This window comes from Oppia nitens, unplaced genomic scaffold (assembly GCF_028296485.1).
Source record: "Oppia nitens isolate AA-2021 unplaced genomic scaffold, nextdenovo-longstitch-racon4-pilon3 scaffold1_pilon_pilon_pilon, whole genome shotgun sequence".
In the NCBI taxonomy this organism is placed as follows: domain Eukaryota; kingdom Metazoa; phylum Arthropoda; class Arachnida; order Sarcoptiformes; family Oppiidae; genus Oppia; species Oppia nitens.
This window is the reverse complement of record NW_026533199.1, coordinates 3,757,865-3,775,286: the sequence shown is the minus strand read 5'-3', so window position 1 is coordinate 3,775,286 and position 17,422 is coordinate 3,757,865. Positions and strand designations below refer to the sequence as shown.

General features: G+C 18.3%; 1 protein-coding gene across 2 annotated transcripts in view; it reads right to left on the bottom strand.

Moving 5' to 3' along the window:
- The window catches only part of LOC128952977 (IDLSRF-like peptide), a 134,827-nt gene continuing 117,405 nt past the window's right edge, over positions 1-17,422 (bottom strand). The window contains exons 3-6 of one of the 2 annotated variants that reach the window (XM_054298458.1): positions 6,214-6,294; positions 6,057-6,113; positions 471-623; positions 1-377 (exon numbers count right to left, since the gene is read on the bottom strand). In XM_054298458.1, the coding sequence (XP_054154433.1) occupies positions 184-377; positions 471-623; positions 6,057-6,113; positions 6,214-6,294 (485 nt within the window). In that variant the 3' untranslated portion in view covers positions 1-183. Of the gene's footprint in view, positions 378-470; positions 624-6,056; positions 6,114-6,213; positions 6,298-17,422 lie in introns of both variants that reach the window. The other variant, XM_054298456.1, reaches the window with a different exon arrangement.

Below are 17,422 nucleotides of genomic sequence, written 5' to 3'. Positions count from 1 at the left end.
TTACAGAAAACGCTGAAATGTTGCTATCGTATAATAAAACAGTTTTTTTATTTAATTTCTAATTAAATTATAAACTAATTTATAATGAATTGTGTGTTAATGTGGTTAAGGGATGATAAAGAATTGGGATATCAATCGGTGACTAATCTATTGTGTTGTTATGGGTTCATGTAATCCATGGGTTTAATCCATAAATCCAGTGGTGACTAATTTATCGAGAAATAGCTTAAGATCTGCTAACTCGTTGTCTCGGATTCCCAAAGACTTCAATAGACTGACATCACCGGACTCTACGGCCATAAAGACATTCCTCAAGTGTTCCAAATCACTTCGCATCAGATGAAGAGCTTTACCAAAATCTTCTATTGTCTCACTTTCTGTTATTTTTGGTAAATCAAACAATCAAACAGACAAAACCAAAATTAAAAATACCGATAAATTAGTAGACATGTATATGTCTGGAGACGCACCTGAAAGAGCAACGGCCACTCTATGAGATCCGCCGAGTGGTGCCAATGCATCCCTTGCTTTATTGCCAAACAATTTTTCGAGATAATTGGGTCCATGATTTGCTAACAGTGTCTGCAGAAATTGAGCCGTCTCTTCAACCGGAGGTCTCTTTGCTTTATAGATATAAATAAATAATAATTTTTAAAATGTTAAAACAATTTTATTAATAAATATTTTAATGGAAAAATGTATTTGTAATAATTATTTGCATATTTAATATATTGAATGCATAAACACGTATAACGTATGGATACAATTGTTTGTTAATTTAGTTTAGTAGTTGAAAAAACTCGTTTTATTTAAAATATTCAAATTAAATATAATTATAAAAGTAGATAATGTTTTCCATATAATTCAATTTTTAGATTATCTATTATCATAATTATGTAAATTTCTAATAAAAAATTAGTAATATTAAGAATAAAATATTATAATAAGTTTTATTATATTAAAAAGATTAATATTTAATTATACATATTAAAAGTTAAAAATACAAATTATTTTTTAGATAATTAAAATTATTTGTTTTTTAAAAATTAATCTATTATGCGATTTTATATATAAACTTAAATCCAACATATTTTATATTACAAATAGTAATAATAGATTGAATATAAAAATTTAGTTTTTAATATCAAATAGAATTCAAACAGAATATCAAAATAAAAACAAATAAAAATCATTTGTTAATCTTAATTATAATGCATTATATGTTGTATTTAGAAATCAGCAAATAGAAAGTTTCTAGAAAATTTCTCATGAATAAATTTCTATAGAAATTTGATTTTATTGTTATACTATTGGATCCACATATCTATTGCTATTTTAATATAATATACTATACATATAATATTATACTATTAAATATATACTACACTAAAATGGGAAACCTATATATAAAATAATTATAGTTATTTAATAATAATCAGTTTTGTAATATTTAATTATATATATCATAGTTTAAGATAATTAAATAAATGAATTTTTTACTTTAATTAATAACTAAAATACTAATACTAATATTTAATTATAAAAACAATGTATTGATACAAGATAACAAATATCGAGATAACAAAATTAACAAAAATAAAATGGGGATCCCATTGATAGAAACTTTCTAGAAATTTTTCTATTATTTTATAAATTTCTCTTTTTTGCCAACACTAATGCATTAAATTAGATAAAAACAAAAATTTATATAATATTTTTTAATATGCAATCCTAGTAGAAATATAAGTACAATATTTATGCAATATTTATCGATCGTCAAACATAATTTAGATATATTATATAATTATAAACTACACTATAGCAACCGTGTTATTTTTTATTAAAAAAATAATTAATTAATTAAAAATTATATTAAAATTAAAAAACAACATATATTACTTTTTTAAAAAAATAGTAATTATAATCATTATTTAAAAAGTTTATGTTATTTAAATGAAAACTTAAAAGATGCCAAAAATAAGATTTTATGAATCTATATTTTTAATATTTTCAAATGAATAATATACTGTATTTATTTTTAAAATTTAAATTTAAAAGATTATAACAAATCTTATACTGGTATAGTTATAAATGTATAAATAATAATACATTTTTGTGATTTTGTTTAATCATCACTTTTTGCATTACTTTTTTATATTATTATTTTGTTTATCATTTAATCGATTTTCTTAAGCGATATCTCATAAGAGAAAATGTGTGATAAAACTACTGTTTGTTTACTAATACTTTGTATGTTTATATAAGACTGACATTAATAATAAATTCAATGTATATATAATACAAAAAGATAAACCAGAAATTGATTAATTTAATTTTAAAAATGTTTTTTTTCTTTTAATATAATGATTATTATTATTATATATATATACTCGTATAAATTTAAAAAAAAATTATTCAAAAAACTTGTTTAAACAATAAATATACATATCGTATGTAAATGTATATTATATATCGTATAATATATTTTAATATTTGTGTTACTTAGCAGCGAAAACATATCAAGCTTTAGATTATGTATAAAACACAAACACACATAAAATACAGAATATTCTGGTATAGAGTGTGTATGTATGCTGTGTTATACAGTACTTTTGTAATGTATTTACTGTATATATGATATAACAAAGTATATTCATAACTATATATGAATAAAAAATTAGTGGAAATACGAGTAAAATAATAATAACATATGTTATTTTGTATTGTATTTACAATATTATTAAATTTAAATATAATAGTGCATTTTTATGCAATAGATATATGAATAAATATATACTTTATACATATAGTGTATATTAAATAATGTGTATAAAATTAACATGATTTGAGTGTATTCACTATATATTGTAATACAAAAATAAAATCTTTCATATTTGGTGACAACTGGTGCCGGCTTTGATTTACTGTCTCATTATCTCATAATATGTTTATCTTATATAACAATATCATCATTAAAAAGTATATTAATCTTAATATTTATATTTCAATTGTATTTATTTTAATTAATAAATGGCACATCACAATGATATAAACCATAATTTTATAATATACTAAAATTACAATCGATCCAAATTTACACTCTTTATAATTATTGTAAAACATTAGAGTAAATTTCAGTTAATTGTTAATTTTATACACTTATTAATATAGATATAAAATAAAATATTATTACATAAATTATATGGTATTATATTTGCAATGTTATTATTATTAATATTAATAATATAACTTTAAATATCTAATATATTAATGTAACTAATTTGAATAAATGCTATAATTAACTTATTAAAATTATAGTCTATATAATTATTTTTATTAATATTAATAATGTAACGATTTTTAAATAAAATTTATTAACAATTTATCTAAATTATTATTAATTTAATGTAATTTTTTAGATACAATAGTATAATAAACTATTATAATATATATTTAATATTGTAAAAATATAAAAACATTATTATTATATTTATAATATATATAAATGAAATTAAAAATATTACATTTTTAACAAAACGTTTTATACTAATTATTAATAAAATAAAGTATTGATTAAAACATTAATTGTAAATAAGATATTTATTTATTTTTTATAATTTAGTTTATATTAAACAACTTAATAAAGTAAGATTAAATCAATTAATTTTGAACCATATAATTTAAAATAAATGATTTGAGCAATGTACATTATTAATATATAATTTAAATTATATTTATATTGTTATGACTTGAGTAGACAGGGATCAGTCTGACTGCGCTAAGTGTTATGATTAGGTTAAGTCTCAAATTAGGATTAATTAACACAATAATGTCTTAATCAACCGGTCAGGTATACAAAGAGGGACGCTATGAGACCGATACTGAACTATCAACAATCAAACCCAGTGTCAACTACATTGTGGTCGATATGAGACCTGTAATTGACTAAAGAGATCACCCAACAGGTCTTTGAGAAATCAGATGATAGATATGATCTCTGCAGTAGTGATAAGCAAGTGGTGGTAAAGACAAAAAACAGTATTCAACAATATATTAATTATATATAATTGTAAAATACTATTACGTCATATCTAACTAAAGATATTTAAATATAACACACACTCACACATACATATTATATATATTAATATATATATTCTTACATACAATCATACAATTTAGTAATAAAATATTGATAGATATAACAATAAACCAAACTATCATTATCTAGATATCCATTATCATTACTTATTGACGTTTACATGCATTTTATTTTACTATTAGTTTTTATTTAAAAATACTGTATATACTGTATGTTGATATATTTATATATAAATGTCAATTTGAGACATTTTTATAAATATAGTTATACTATGATATATCATATTTAATAAATATAAAATATTGATGTAATAGTTGTATAACTTTAGGATATATTTTTATAATTTGAGTACTAAAAAATCATCTCAAAAAACATTCAAAAAAACTTACATTGTGTACAAAAATTACAAAATATAATCACTAACTATATGTTGCTTTTGTGCAAATATAAGCATTTTTCCTTTGACTTCAATTGTTAAACTATCTTTTATTTGATGTATAATTATATATATATACAGCATATATATATATATATATATATCTTAACTATAAATTTTATACAAAATAAAAATGTGATTCAATTTTTTTGTGTATAATCAGCGTATCCTATAAATTAAATCGAAAATATATGTAAAAAATGTTTGTTAATAATTAATTTGAATAGCAATGGGGTTTCCATAAACATAATAAACCAAATGATATTTTTGCTATATTTGTGCCGCAAATTATCTTTTGCTTAATTATTGATTTGATGCAAACATTTATTTATTGAATGATTTATTTTATTTGTTTGGCACAGTTAGACATGGTTTGCCATTATTATTATTATATAGTATTTGCTACTAAACTAGGATATAGTTTGATGGAAACATGAATTTCATTTGAGATACTTGAGGTTCATTATCTGCCATACGGTGTGCTATCAGAGACCAGTGGTATACCATTCAATACCAACTGTTCATTGCATAGACATAACAACAACAACGAGTAGGGTTAGTAAACGTCCAGTATTTTTCCGGACAATCCCAAGAGTAACAACAAATTTTTGTAGAAATTTTACATAAAAAGCAAAATGTTCACTAATTTTTACATATATTTTTTTAAAAAAATTATAAATCTAAATTTCTAATTTTATTTAGAAAATTATTCAAAATATCTAGAATTTCTTTACAATAATATTACAATCCTAACCCAAACCCTAACCAATAAGCAAACAAACACTAACTGACATTACAGACCAAACAATACAATACATTATTAAATACTGTATAATAAAAACTATTGCTTTTTCTAACAAAAACCCCATTCAATGTGAAAGTGTATGTTATTTATTAAATAAATTTTCAATTAATAAAATGAATGATTATTTTGTGCATAACTAATAACCTTGGATATTTTTATGTAAACTTCTTTAAGTATTATATTAATTGTAATTTAGTTATTGATTAGTAAAATGTTGTTTAAGAATATAATGTATTTAATAAATATAGATAAATAATTATTTTTTAAAATGCTAAAAGTTTTAATATCTAAATAGTTTTGTAAATTATTATTTTTTATTAAAAAATATTTAAAATAAATTAAATTTATGTTACTTAAAAATATGATAAGCAAATTAATTTTTTTATCTGATATTATTTAAATTTATAACTTAATTTTAATTAAATAATAAAAAGTTTAGAGAAAATACACAGATTCACAAGCCATATGTTTAATTGAAAAATACAGTTATTGATTGAAAAATAAATTTATGAACTAAATTATTTAATGTGTAATATTAAATTAAATTATACTTTATGATAATCATATAAAACTATTTTAAATAATTTTTTAAAGATTTATAACAATTTTATTGTTATTTTTCATTAATCTTATTTACTAATTAAACATATTTAACAAAAGAGCAGTAAATAATGTATAATAAGTTAAATGCAATCATAAAAACAAATGCTTACCTGCAGTACATAGAGATGAGTCTTCATCGTAACCGTCGGGACAATCGGGAGCGCCGTCTTTAATGGTTTATAATTATATATTTTATTAGTTATTTTGATATTTTATTTAATAAAAATAATATAATTATTTATAATTTTCAAACAATGCTATACTCACCACAAAGATATTGAATTGAAATACATTTTAATTTATCTCCCGGACAACGAAATGGCTGAGTTGGATGACACCGCTCCGGGTCTACTGTTAAATATAAATATTGATAAATAAATATTATATAAAATATTTATATTGAAAACATATAAACTAGTTATATATATATATATATATATATTTAAATTTAAAAATATAATTAATAACTAAATATATAGTAATTATATTATCCTGATTTTACAATATTCATAATAAATTATTATATTAAAATAATGAATTTCCGGTATAAAATTTAGTCAACAACATTATTATAAAAAACTGTCGATAAAGTTAAAATTTGTGACAAAATATTTAATGAATCAATTTTCAGCATTAATATAAATTTACATTATTTTTAACTTTCAAATACATAGAAATTTGTGTTTTCTAAACATTTCATATAATTTGCAATTAATATTTCGCATATAGTTTGCAATGTATTATTAACATCAAATATAGTAAATTTTGGAAAATTTGAACACTCTATTATTAATATTATTAATATATATATATATATATATACAGTAAATGTCACATTCAATATTATGTAAAATATAGGCATCAGTTTTTATAACATTTGAATTTTATAAATAATTTTATAAAAGCTTTCACTGATAAAATAATTTTTTTATCTAATATTACCAATCATTTTAAAAATTATAAGTCGTATCTGTAATGTAATAAATATTTAAATATTTTAAATATGATAAAATATAGTAATAACTTTGCATAGTCTAACATATATTAAATAAAATGTGAATAATCAAAATAAAAATAATATACTGCTTCTTACTATAAGTTTTATGGTTTTATTATTGCCATAATTATAAAAGTAATAAATATTACAAACAAAATACTGTACTAAAAACATAAAGAAAATGTTCATTTTTAGATAATATTTAAATATCATTAATGAAAAGAGATTATAAAATTTTTAAAAAATTTATCGAATTAATTATATTTGTTAACATAATTATATTTATAAATTTTATTAATTTATTTAAATGTTTTTTTAATATAGCAATTTTATTTTTAACAATTATGAAGTAAATTATTAAAAAAATATAAAGTAATAAATTGCAAGTTAACCTTATAAACTAGTATTACATGATTTATTATAATTTTATCTATTATTCTTTGATAAAATAAAAAATCAAATAAAATATTTGAAAACATTTAAAATGTTTGAAATTCTTGAAAGTTATAAAATTATTTTTATAAGTTATAAGAGTTGTTCAAAAATCATTGTTATTCACATAAATTTATAATAACTTTTACAATTAAAAAGAAAAAAAGATAATAATAATAATAAAAATTTGTTTAAAAAGCAAGAAAATGTAATTCAGTTATCAAATATAATAGAATTATATTTCTTTAATTGCATTATACTGTACTAATTTAAATATAGTATTAATTTATACAATTGAAACATTTTCTATTAAAGTAAAAAAACTCATAAAAATAAACTTTTTAGTTTAAAAAAATTATAATAAGTTTCTATACAAGTAAATATTTTCCCTAAATTGTTATAAATAGTTATTTAAAAAAATAGTACTTAGCTTTTAAATCACAATATGTATACTATTATTATACATTGTTTACAATATTTTATTAAGTATTATATAAATGATATGAAGTATATAATACAGTATATACTTCTATATATATTTCTACATTAAATGTTTAATAACTTTGTAAATATTGTAATTGCAATGCAAAAAGATTGTTATTTTTAAATTATTTTGTTTAAAATATCTATATTTAGAAATAAATTGATTTATAAAATATACTATTAAGATACTATTGCTATTAAATGTCTACAGTTTAATATAAATATAAACATAAAAATTAATTTAAAATATTATTATTTTATAAATATTACTATATTTTATAAATATTACTATATTTTATAATAATTTTCATAATATTTACATTTCTATAACAATTATTATACATACTGTATATTCAAAAAGAACTTGAAAAGTTTTGTTTACTGAAATCTATAATGCCTTTTTGAGTCTGTGTGTGTGTGTGTGTGTGTGTGTGTGTGTGTGTCTGTCTGTCTGTGTGTCTGTCTGTCAGTGTGTAGCAGTTTTTTGCGAATTTTGAAATTCTGACTTCAGATTCGGTTAGAGGACTACAAATAATGTATTGAAAAGTTGCATCAAATTTTTGATATCTCTTAGGGAACGTAGAGAAAATGGCGGTTAAAGTAAAAAAATTTAGGTAAAAATTTTAAAGTTTAGAATTGTATAGAACATCAAAAATAAGATATAATAAATCAAAAATATTATTTTATTCTTTCAAAAAATGGCGGCAAAAGAATGATTAGTTATTTATTTAGTCATTTGATACTCTACATTACAATATTTAAATTATGTATATTTGACCAGTTTTTAAATTTTTATGTTACTATATAGCCGCTATAATTATACAAAATAATGATTTTCAACCTATTTATGATATTCAAGTTTTTTTTCTGAAAATGCTTTCTAGCATTCTTAACTGGTTTACTCTTATATTAAATATTGTATTACTGTAGTTATAATTATTGTTAAGTAACTATTTTAAATTTTCATTAACGTTTATGTGTATCTATTAAAGTAAAATAAATTAGAGTTTATCTAAATAATTAAAAAACCATATTTAAATTCAAATCAGTTTATAAATATTGATATCTATAGTTTTATAAAGTTATATAATACTTGAACACTTCAATGTCAAACATCAACTTCATATATTGATAATATTTCTATACTATAATTAAAGTAAAAAATAATAATAAATATCATAAACTTAATAATTTCTTAAATATAATTAATAAAAAATCTCAAACAATTATCTTTTTCATATTTAATTAAAAATTTATAACTAAACTCTTGTAGAAAAAATGTTCAGAAATTATTTTGTATTTTAAGAATATATTCAGAATACAAAAATCTAATAAAAACTAATCTTGAAATTTTATGAAACAAATTTCAAAAAATATTTATAATAACAAAACCTTTATTTTATTATTAAATAATAATAATAATAGTTAATAATACTGTAGTTATTTTATTATTCTTATATTGAAATAAAATTATATATTTTTTCAAACATTAAATCTACAATATCTGATATAATGTATTACACACAGTATATGATCGGTTAGATTGCGTAGGCCTGAGCTCTACTCTAAAATGACATTCAAGTCACGGATTTATATATATATATATGTGAGAGAAGACACATAATATTATTTTAGGTTTGGATGTAGTCTTCAAAGTAAAGACATTATTGATTCACAAATCTCTGGTCTCACAGTACGTAAAGACAGTAAATAATAAACACAACGACAACTTAAAGCGTTTTGTATTTTGTCATTCAAAACATGAAATCACTGAATATCACTATTTTTTGGTGTCAATTAAATTTAACATTTAACTGAAAAATTTAAATATTTTCTGTGCAATATCTAAATCTTATTTAATAGTTCATTGCTATGGCATTGCATTGGTTGGCAAATACATTAAATTTTGTTACGAAAACTAAAAGATTGTCAAATTTAATTTACTATTTAATATAATAACATTTGGACAATAAAATAATCCACTTGTTTTTTTTGTCAATATTAATCACATAATAGATAAAAAAAATGAAATTTTATAATTTTAAACATAATATACCATTAACATTAAATAAAGTTTTTAAAAAAATTATTTATTTGACGGTAATGTCAAACATGTACAGTAAATGTCAAAAATCTCTGACTTATAATTAAATTTGAATAAATATATTTTAAAGATAATTATAAAATCAAATAACATTTTAATTTTTTTTAGAAATAAATAAATAAAATTATTTCATTTCTGATTGATTTATATTAAAATAAAAAATAATCTTTAAATAAATAAAATTTTAAAAATATATTTATCTTAATTTAAAAAAACTTTTTTAATTAATCACTATCTATTATTTACTATAGTTATTATTATAAGTATCATAGCCTTAATTATATGTAAATTAGTTTAAATTAAAATAGGTCGTAAAAATTTTAAAAATATTAAAAGTATAAAAACTATTTTAATGTTTTACTATTAATATTTTATTAAGCATTACTGTTTGTACAATAGTTACTAAACATTATAATACTTAATAAAATATACTACACTGTAGTACAATAAATGATAGCTTTATTTTTTAAAATAAATACTCATAAATATTGCTATTAATACTATTATAATTCATTATTAAATAATGTTGTGTTTTAATTATATTATATATATTATATTATAATAATTATAACTTAAACTTAATTATTAATACTTATCATATTTATTTAATCATGTGTTACAAAATCCAAAAATAATAGTTTTTATTAGTCTTATAACTAACATTAATGACATATTAATAATTAATTTACTAATTATTTTATTATTATTATTGTCGATTTTATTATTCATAAAATAATTAATAATTATTTGATTAAATATGACGTATTATAGTTATAGTAAGTTTTACGTCAAAATACTCAAATTTTCATTCAGTCTAATAAAGAGATAAATGTTTATTTATTAATTAATAAATATTTTATAGTAATAGTAAGCACCGGGCGTTATTTCATATTTACTTTAGACAAATCATCTAATAATAAACTAATAGACTATTACTTTATGTCTGGTTAATAACTTTTTGACAGCACTTTTATCTATTCATACGGTTAAGGGTTTGGTTGAATTTATCAAATATTATATTAGATCTTATATAAGCCATATTAATATACTGTATATAACACAAAAAAACATCAATTAATTTATACAGTACTATAAAATTGTTAGTCATGTTGTATACAAAATACTTCAATGAGTTGGTCAAGTATTTCTTTAAAATGTATACAAAATTTATGAAATGTTATTTTTAAATTAATAGTTCAAATAAAAATTTATTATTAAAGTATATGTGTTGTGCGTAATGCATATAAATTATTTATAAGTTTTAACGAAATATAAAGTAATATTATAATATCTAACTTTATGTATAAATGTTGTTTAAAATTAAGTTATTACAATTTTCGTTTAATACTGTATATAATAAGCATATTTTGAATAAATATTTACAATTTATTCAACAAAAAAAAAACAAAGAAATTGTAATATTATTCTATTAGTTATAATCTATATATTATTCATTAATTTACATATAAATTTATATTCACAATATTTATTTAAATTTACATTTTATAAACATTTAATTGTTATTTTGCAAAAGTTTATTTAAATGTACTATTAAACTAAGTTATTAATTTTAAATTGAAATTTTAGTTAAATTGAAAATGTAGTTACATTATATTTATTTAATAACAATTATTGTAAATGTATTTAATGTAAAATATATTTTTTAATAATAATCTAATATTTAATGAATTTGATTTATAAACAGTAAATAGATATAATAGATATAATAGATATAATAGATATAATAGATAATACAGATTTTAACGATAAGCAGTTAATACACAAACACATAGTATGTCTAAAATAAATAGAATGTAAATGTTGTGAATTGTATTGTGAAGTGAACCCCAAATTTTGGACTAAAATTGTTGGGAAAAATTGTTTTGAATGCAATACACGAACTACAAGAGTGATAGACATTGAGATAAAGATAGTGAAAGAAAATTGTTATTTATTTTACTTTTATATAACACAAGAGATAACAACACGAAAGAGAAAAGCAAATGATATCTTCATCTTTCAGTCATTTGATTTATTTCTTGAGTTATATTTTTATAGTGACGCAGATGTTTGATAAAGGAGTTCACAAATAATAATAAATTAACGGTAATAATGGAAATAATGTCAATAAATAGCATACATTTGGTGGTATGGCATACATACTGTCCGATTGCTAACACTATTTGTTGATCTAATTGTGCACTCAATTCATTGACTCTTTAACCACACGATTCAATCAAATATATACATATTTTATTATAAAATTTGTGTTAAATTTTGTGGAAATCAATACAATTATACTTATATTATACAATGTAATATAAATTTATAAAATTTTATTATAAATTGAAATATAATCTCATAACAGAAAATACGAATAAATATTTTTCAAAATTATTCTATTATAATATGTGATAAGTTATAAATCCTATTATAATGTAATAAATATATAACAATTATTAGACAAATTAGGTTATAGATGTTATGCAACCATTAAGTAATAAGAATATACGATATATCATATATTGTATAAAATAGGAATTAAATAATAATAATAACTATAATAGCAATAATAATTTAATGTATAAAACTTGTAATATTATTATTTCAATTATTATTTATTTATATTATAACACATATTATCTTTTAAATGCTAAACAAAATAACAATGCTTTTGACGTAAAAACCTTTTTTACAGTAACTGTATTTACTATTTTTTAGTTCATGAATATACCAATGAAAGTAACCATGATCAATTTGTTATCTTAATAAATCATTTGATATAAATAAATTATAAGCATCTATCACACATCGGATTAAATCAAATGAAATAAAAAATTATTTATCTAATACTAACATTTACCGTATTTTCAAATGCAAAATATATATTTAAATAATTTATCAATGTATTTTCTATTTGAATAATTTAACTATAATACATTAAAAATTGATTTTACTATTAATATTTTATGACTAAATGTAAATTTTATAAATTTTAACAATCGCTAATTTATGCAGTTAGCATTATTTTATGATACACTAAAATTGTTTATTTATAGAAAATAAATTTTAAAAACTATGACTTTTTTGAACAAATATTTCTAAATTAATCTGTAATTGTTTGACTGTAATCTCAAAATTGAATGCAATATTGTAATGCATTTTATTAATGTTTGACAACCACTACATAATGTCGTGATATCCTTTTATTGTTATTATTTTGATATTTATTGTCGACTATAATATTGACTATAAATACATATGATTGCACTCATAATATCTCCATACTTTATATACTCGTATTATTATTATTATTATTACTATTATTAATATTATTACTATTATTATTATGACAACTATTGTTACTATATTTAATGTCAATGCAATTTCTAACTGATTGAAAAAGATGAATAGTAAAAATTATAGTATTATATCCCAAAAATGCCAATTATTTTTAAATGAGTTTATTAATACATATAGTATGTCAATGTCTATAATTATAGAGATTAATATTTATATATAGTGTTTATCTTTTTCTCTAAAGCCGTTAGTAAAATAATATAAAATAGACTGAATCTGAATTTGAGATCTGAATCCTAATACATAACTTATGGGGAAAAAATTAATTTTACTTTTATTTTAATTCATATTTAAAACATTGACATTTTAATATAACAAAGTAATTAACATAAACACAATATAAAATATAATTATAATTATATAAATCTAATAGAAAATAGTTTTGATAGTAAAATGGTCAGATCTAATTAAATTTATTTTGTTTGCTATTGTGTGGGTATAATTCATGTAAAATTAATTTAGTATAACAAATATAAATGATTTATCGTTGATATTATAATATATAACATTTGGTATTATATAATCAGTCTTAAGCTGTCTGGCATTTGGATTAAATTTATTATTTAAAAATAAAATGAAATAAACAAATGTTTAGTTTAATTTAAAAAGTAATCATTTATTTAAACCGGATGTTTATTACAAAATTTCGCAACTATTAAATTAAAATTAAATATTTTATAAATGTAATATTTTAAAAAATTAATATTTTAAATATAATATATAAAAAGTGATTGCTAAATCCTAAATAATATTACTTTTAAATTACAAAAAGTTATCTATACTTAATTAATACTAAATTAAATTAATTGTATATTTGATACACGTTTCAAATATCGTTAGATAAAATAATGATTTATATAATTTAAGACGACATTAATAAAATGGTCAAATAATTGCTACAAAATATTTTTTCTTAATAATGTACTTTAGCTTAACTTATAGATTCTTAAAGTAAAAACAACAAATTGACAACAAATTAATAGTAATAAACAAGAAAAAAGTTACAGTCTTTCTGGGAATTTGTTATTACATAAGTTGCTAGAAATACAGTAAACAAAATTATAAAAACATATATACTATAAAAAACAATATTAAATAGTTTATAATAAATAAGTTACCACATATTATTAATATACTATTGTATTATTTTAACTCTAAATAGTTATTAATACAATTATTAATGTGAATATATAATTTTTATTCATGATAAATATACAATAATCATTTAAAATATAAATTCTAACATAAATTCAAAGCTAAACTATTTAAAATTATATTAAATATTAAAAAATTTAATTTTTATTTTAGTAAAATTTAATCTTTTCATTAATCAAGTAAACACTATAATAGAGACATAATAATTTTAATATTAACAAAATTAGGTCACATTGTATTACATGTTTGTTGTATCGACTTTTTTAAAATGGATTATTAAATTATGAATTATTTGTTTTTATACAAACATCATATTTTATATTAGAAAATAGGTAAACATAACTAATTCATTGCAATCATTTATATAAGTCACATAAAGCATACAGTTATTGTATTATATGATAAAATGTAATAATTTAATTATATTACTTTAATAATAATTATTATTACTGTATTTGTGAATTATATGATTATAACACTTTTAGTAAAATTTGTGAATAAAATTATGAATTTTGACAAATTTACTCAATCATTAAGTTAAATATATTTTTAAAAACTTATTAATTTTAGTTAAATTTAAATTAAGATTATATTTTAGTTTATAATTTATTTTTACCATTTTATTAAAAAAATTATTTTTATAGTTATATTTATATAATATTAAATGTAATAATAAACAAATTGTTAATTTTGATTAAATTTAAAAAAAACAATAAAACATTTGAAAAATTTATGACATTGACAAATTATTATTGAAAAATTTGATAATATTATTTATAAAAAATATTCTCATAGAAATTACATATGTTATGTATATTATTACTTAATAATTCAATATTAATTACAACATATTATATGTCATTACAAAGAAAAATAATTTTTGTTATTCTTGAGCTTCATATTACATATAATATTAATACTTATATACATATATGTATTGTTTCAACAAATATAAAATATTTGTTGATCGGATGTATTTAGAGATATAATGGAAAGAAGGCAAATAGAAAGTTTCTAATAAATTTCCCTGAGAAAATTTCTCATAAATAAATTTCTATAGAAATTTTACTTTGTTGTTATATGTACTATGGGATACCCATATCTATAGCTATTATAATACTATAAATATATTAATGGGATATAATAATGTACATATAATGTAATACTCTATTATACAGGACAAATGGGATACCTATATAAATAATTATAATTATTTAATAATAATCATTTTTGTAAAATTTTATTGATCTTTTATTATATCATAGTTTAATATAATTAAATAAATAAATTTTTTACTTTAATTAGTAATTAAAATACTAAGTTACTAGTAAAATACTAGTAAAAAACAATGTTACAAGATAACAAATATAGAGAACAAAATTAACATTGGGATCCCATAAATAGAAATTTCTTTTAGAAACTTTCTAGAAATTTCTCTATTATTTTATAAATTTCTCTTTTTTGCCAACACTTTATTAACATAAAAATTCAAAATTTCGAGTTTTATTATTAACATCAATATAATTGAAATTAATGCCACACCTTTGCTAAACAATGCAATAAATTAGATATAATATAAATATATTTTATGCGCTACTTTCGTGGAGATTATACAAGTAGTTATGTATTATATTTTATTCAAAAAATATATATTAAAATAATATATTTTTGTTAAGAAAATCCATATTATACAATATATATATATAGAAATTACTAATTAACTAAATGTATGCCAAAATGTGAAAAACCAATGAACTTTATTATAGAAGTAAATATAAATATTACAAAATTGCCATCAATTGTTGGATTAATTATAATAATAATTATTATTTTTACTAAATTTATGAATTTAATTTAATTTAACCAGTATAATACTAATAAATATGAATACTGTAATACTATAGACTAATTAATTACAGCCTGCGATGAATAAACTCTCAATTAGAAAAATATATTTACAATAATATATAATTAAATATATATATATATATATATATATATATATATAAGCATTATATAACAAGTAATGACCGTTTTAGTACATCAATTTTTACGTTATTATTATGATGCAACTAATAAAGATAAAAATGTGATTCTTTTTAAATAAAAAAGGTCGATTATTTATATTTACATTTTACAATTATTTGAATTTAGTTTTTCTATATTTTACCAATTATTATCATTTTAGTAAAAGACATTCAAATTTGACTAAACAAATTTTTTAATTATAGTGATTATTTAAATGTTATAATAATAAATTCCAATGTGATAATATTTCATTAAATAATATTAGCCTAGATGATTGTTCAGAAAAGTTTTCAAAATTTTAATATTAATATTTAAAATTTTATAATAAAATAATTGTCAGAACTAAAGCTAAATTGTTTAGCATTATATTGTTACATATAATTGTTAAAAATCTAAAGTTATCATGTTATCCGTCTAACAATATACTTGACTTTAAATGCCACACTGTTAGAGCTAGCTTGTTTCTTCTTAATGACAAATATATAAAAATAAATATAATGACTTTTTGTAATTTGCTGAATCATGTACTATATCTTATAAAATTATGTCTAACTTTTTCTTTAAGTGAGATATATTTAATTTTCTTTCATGAATAGTATGTATATAAGTATCTACTAATGATAAGTAGAATTATAAAAAACAAATTTATATTTAAGTAGATAATTTTATCTTAAAACTAAAAAATTTTCGTTATGTGTGATTATTTCAACATATTTTATTATTTGATTGAAAATATCTATCAATTTTATAATTATTATATCAAATGACATATATACTAATATATAATAAATAGTTTATATTTAATATTTAAATTTTAATAAAAAAACAATTGAATTAATCTATGATGCTTATTTTATTTAAAAGTATGTGATTTAAAGAATTTAAAAAACAATAAAAGAGTCTGAATATAAAGTTAT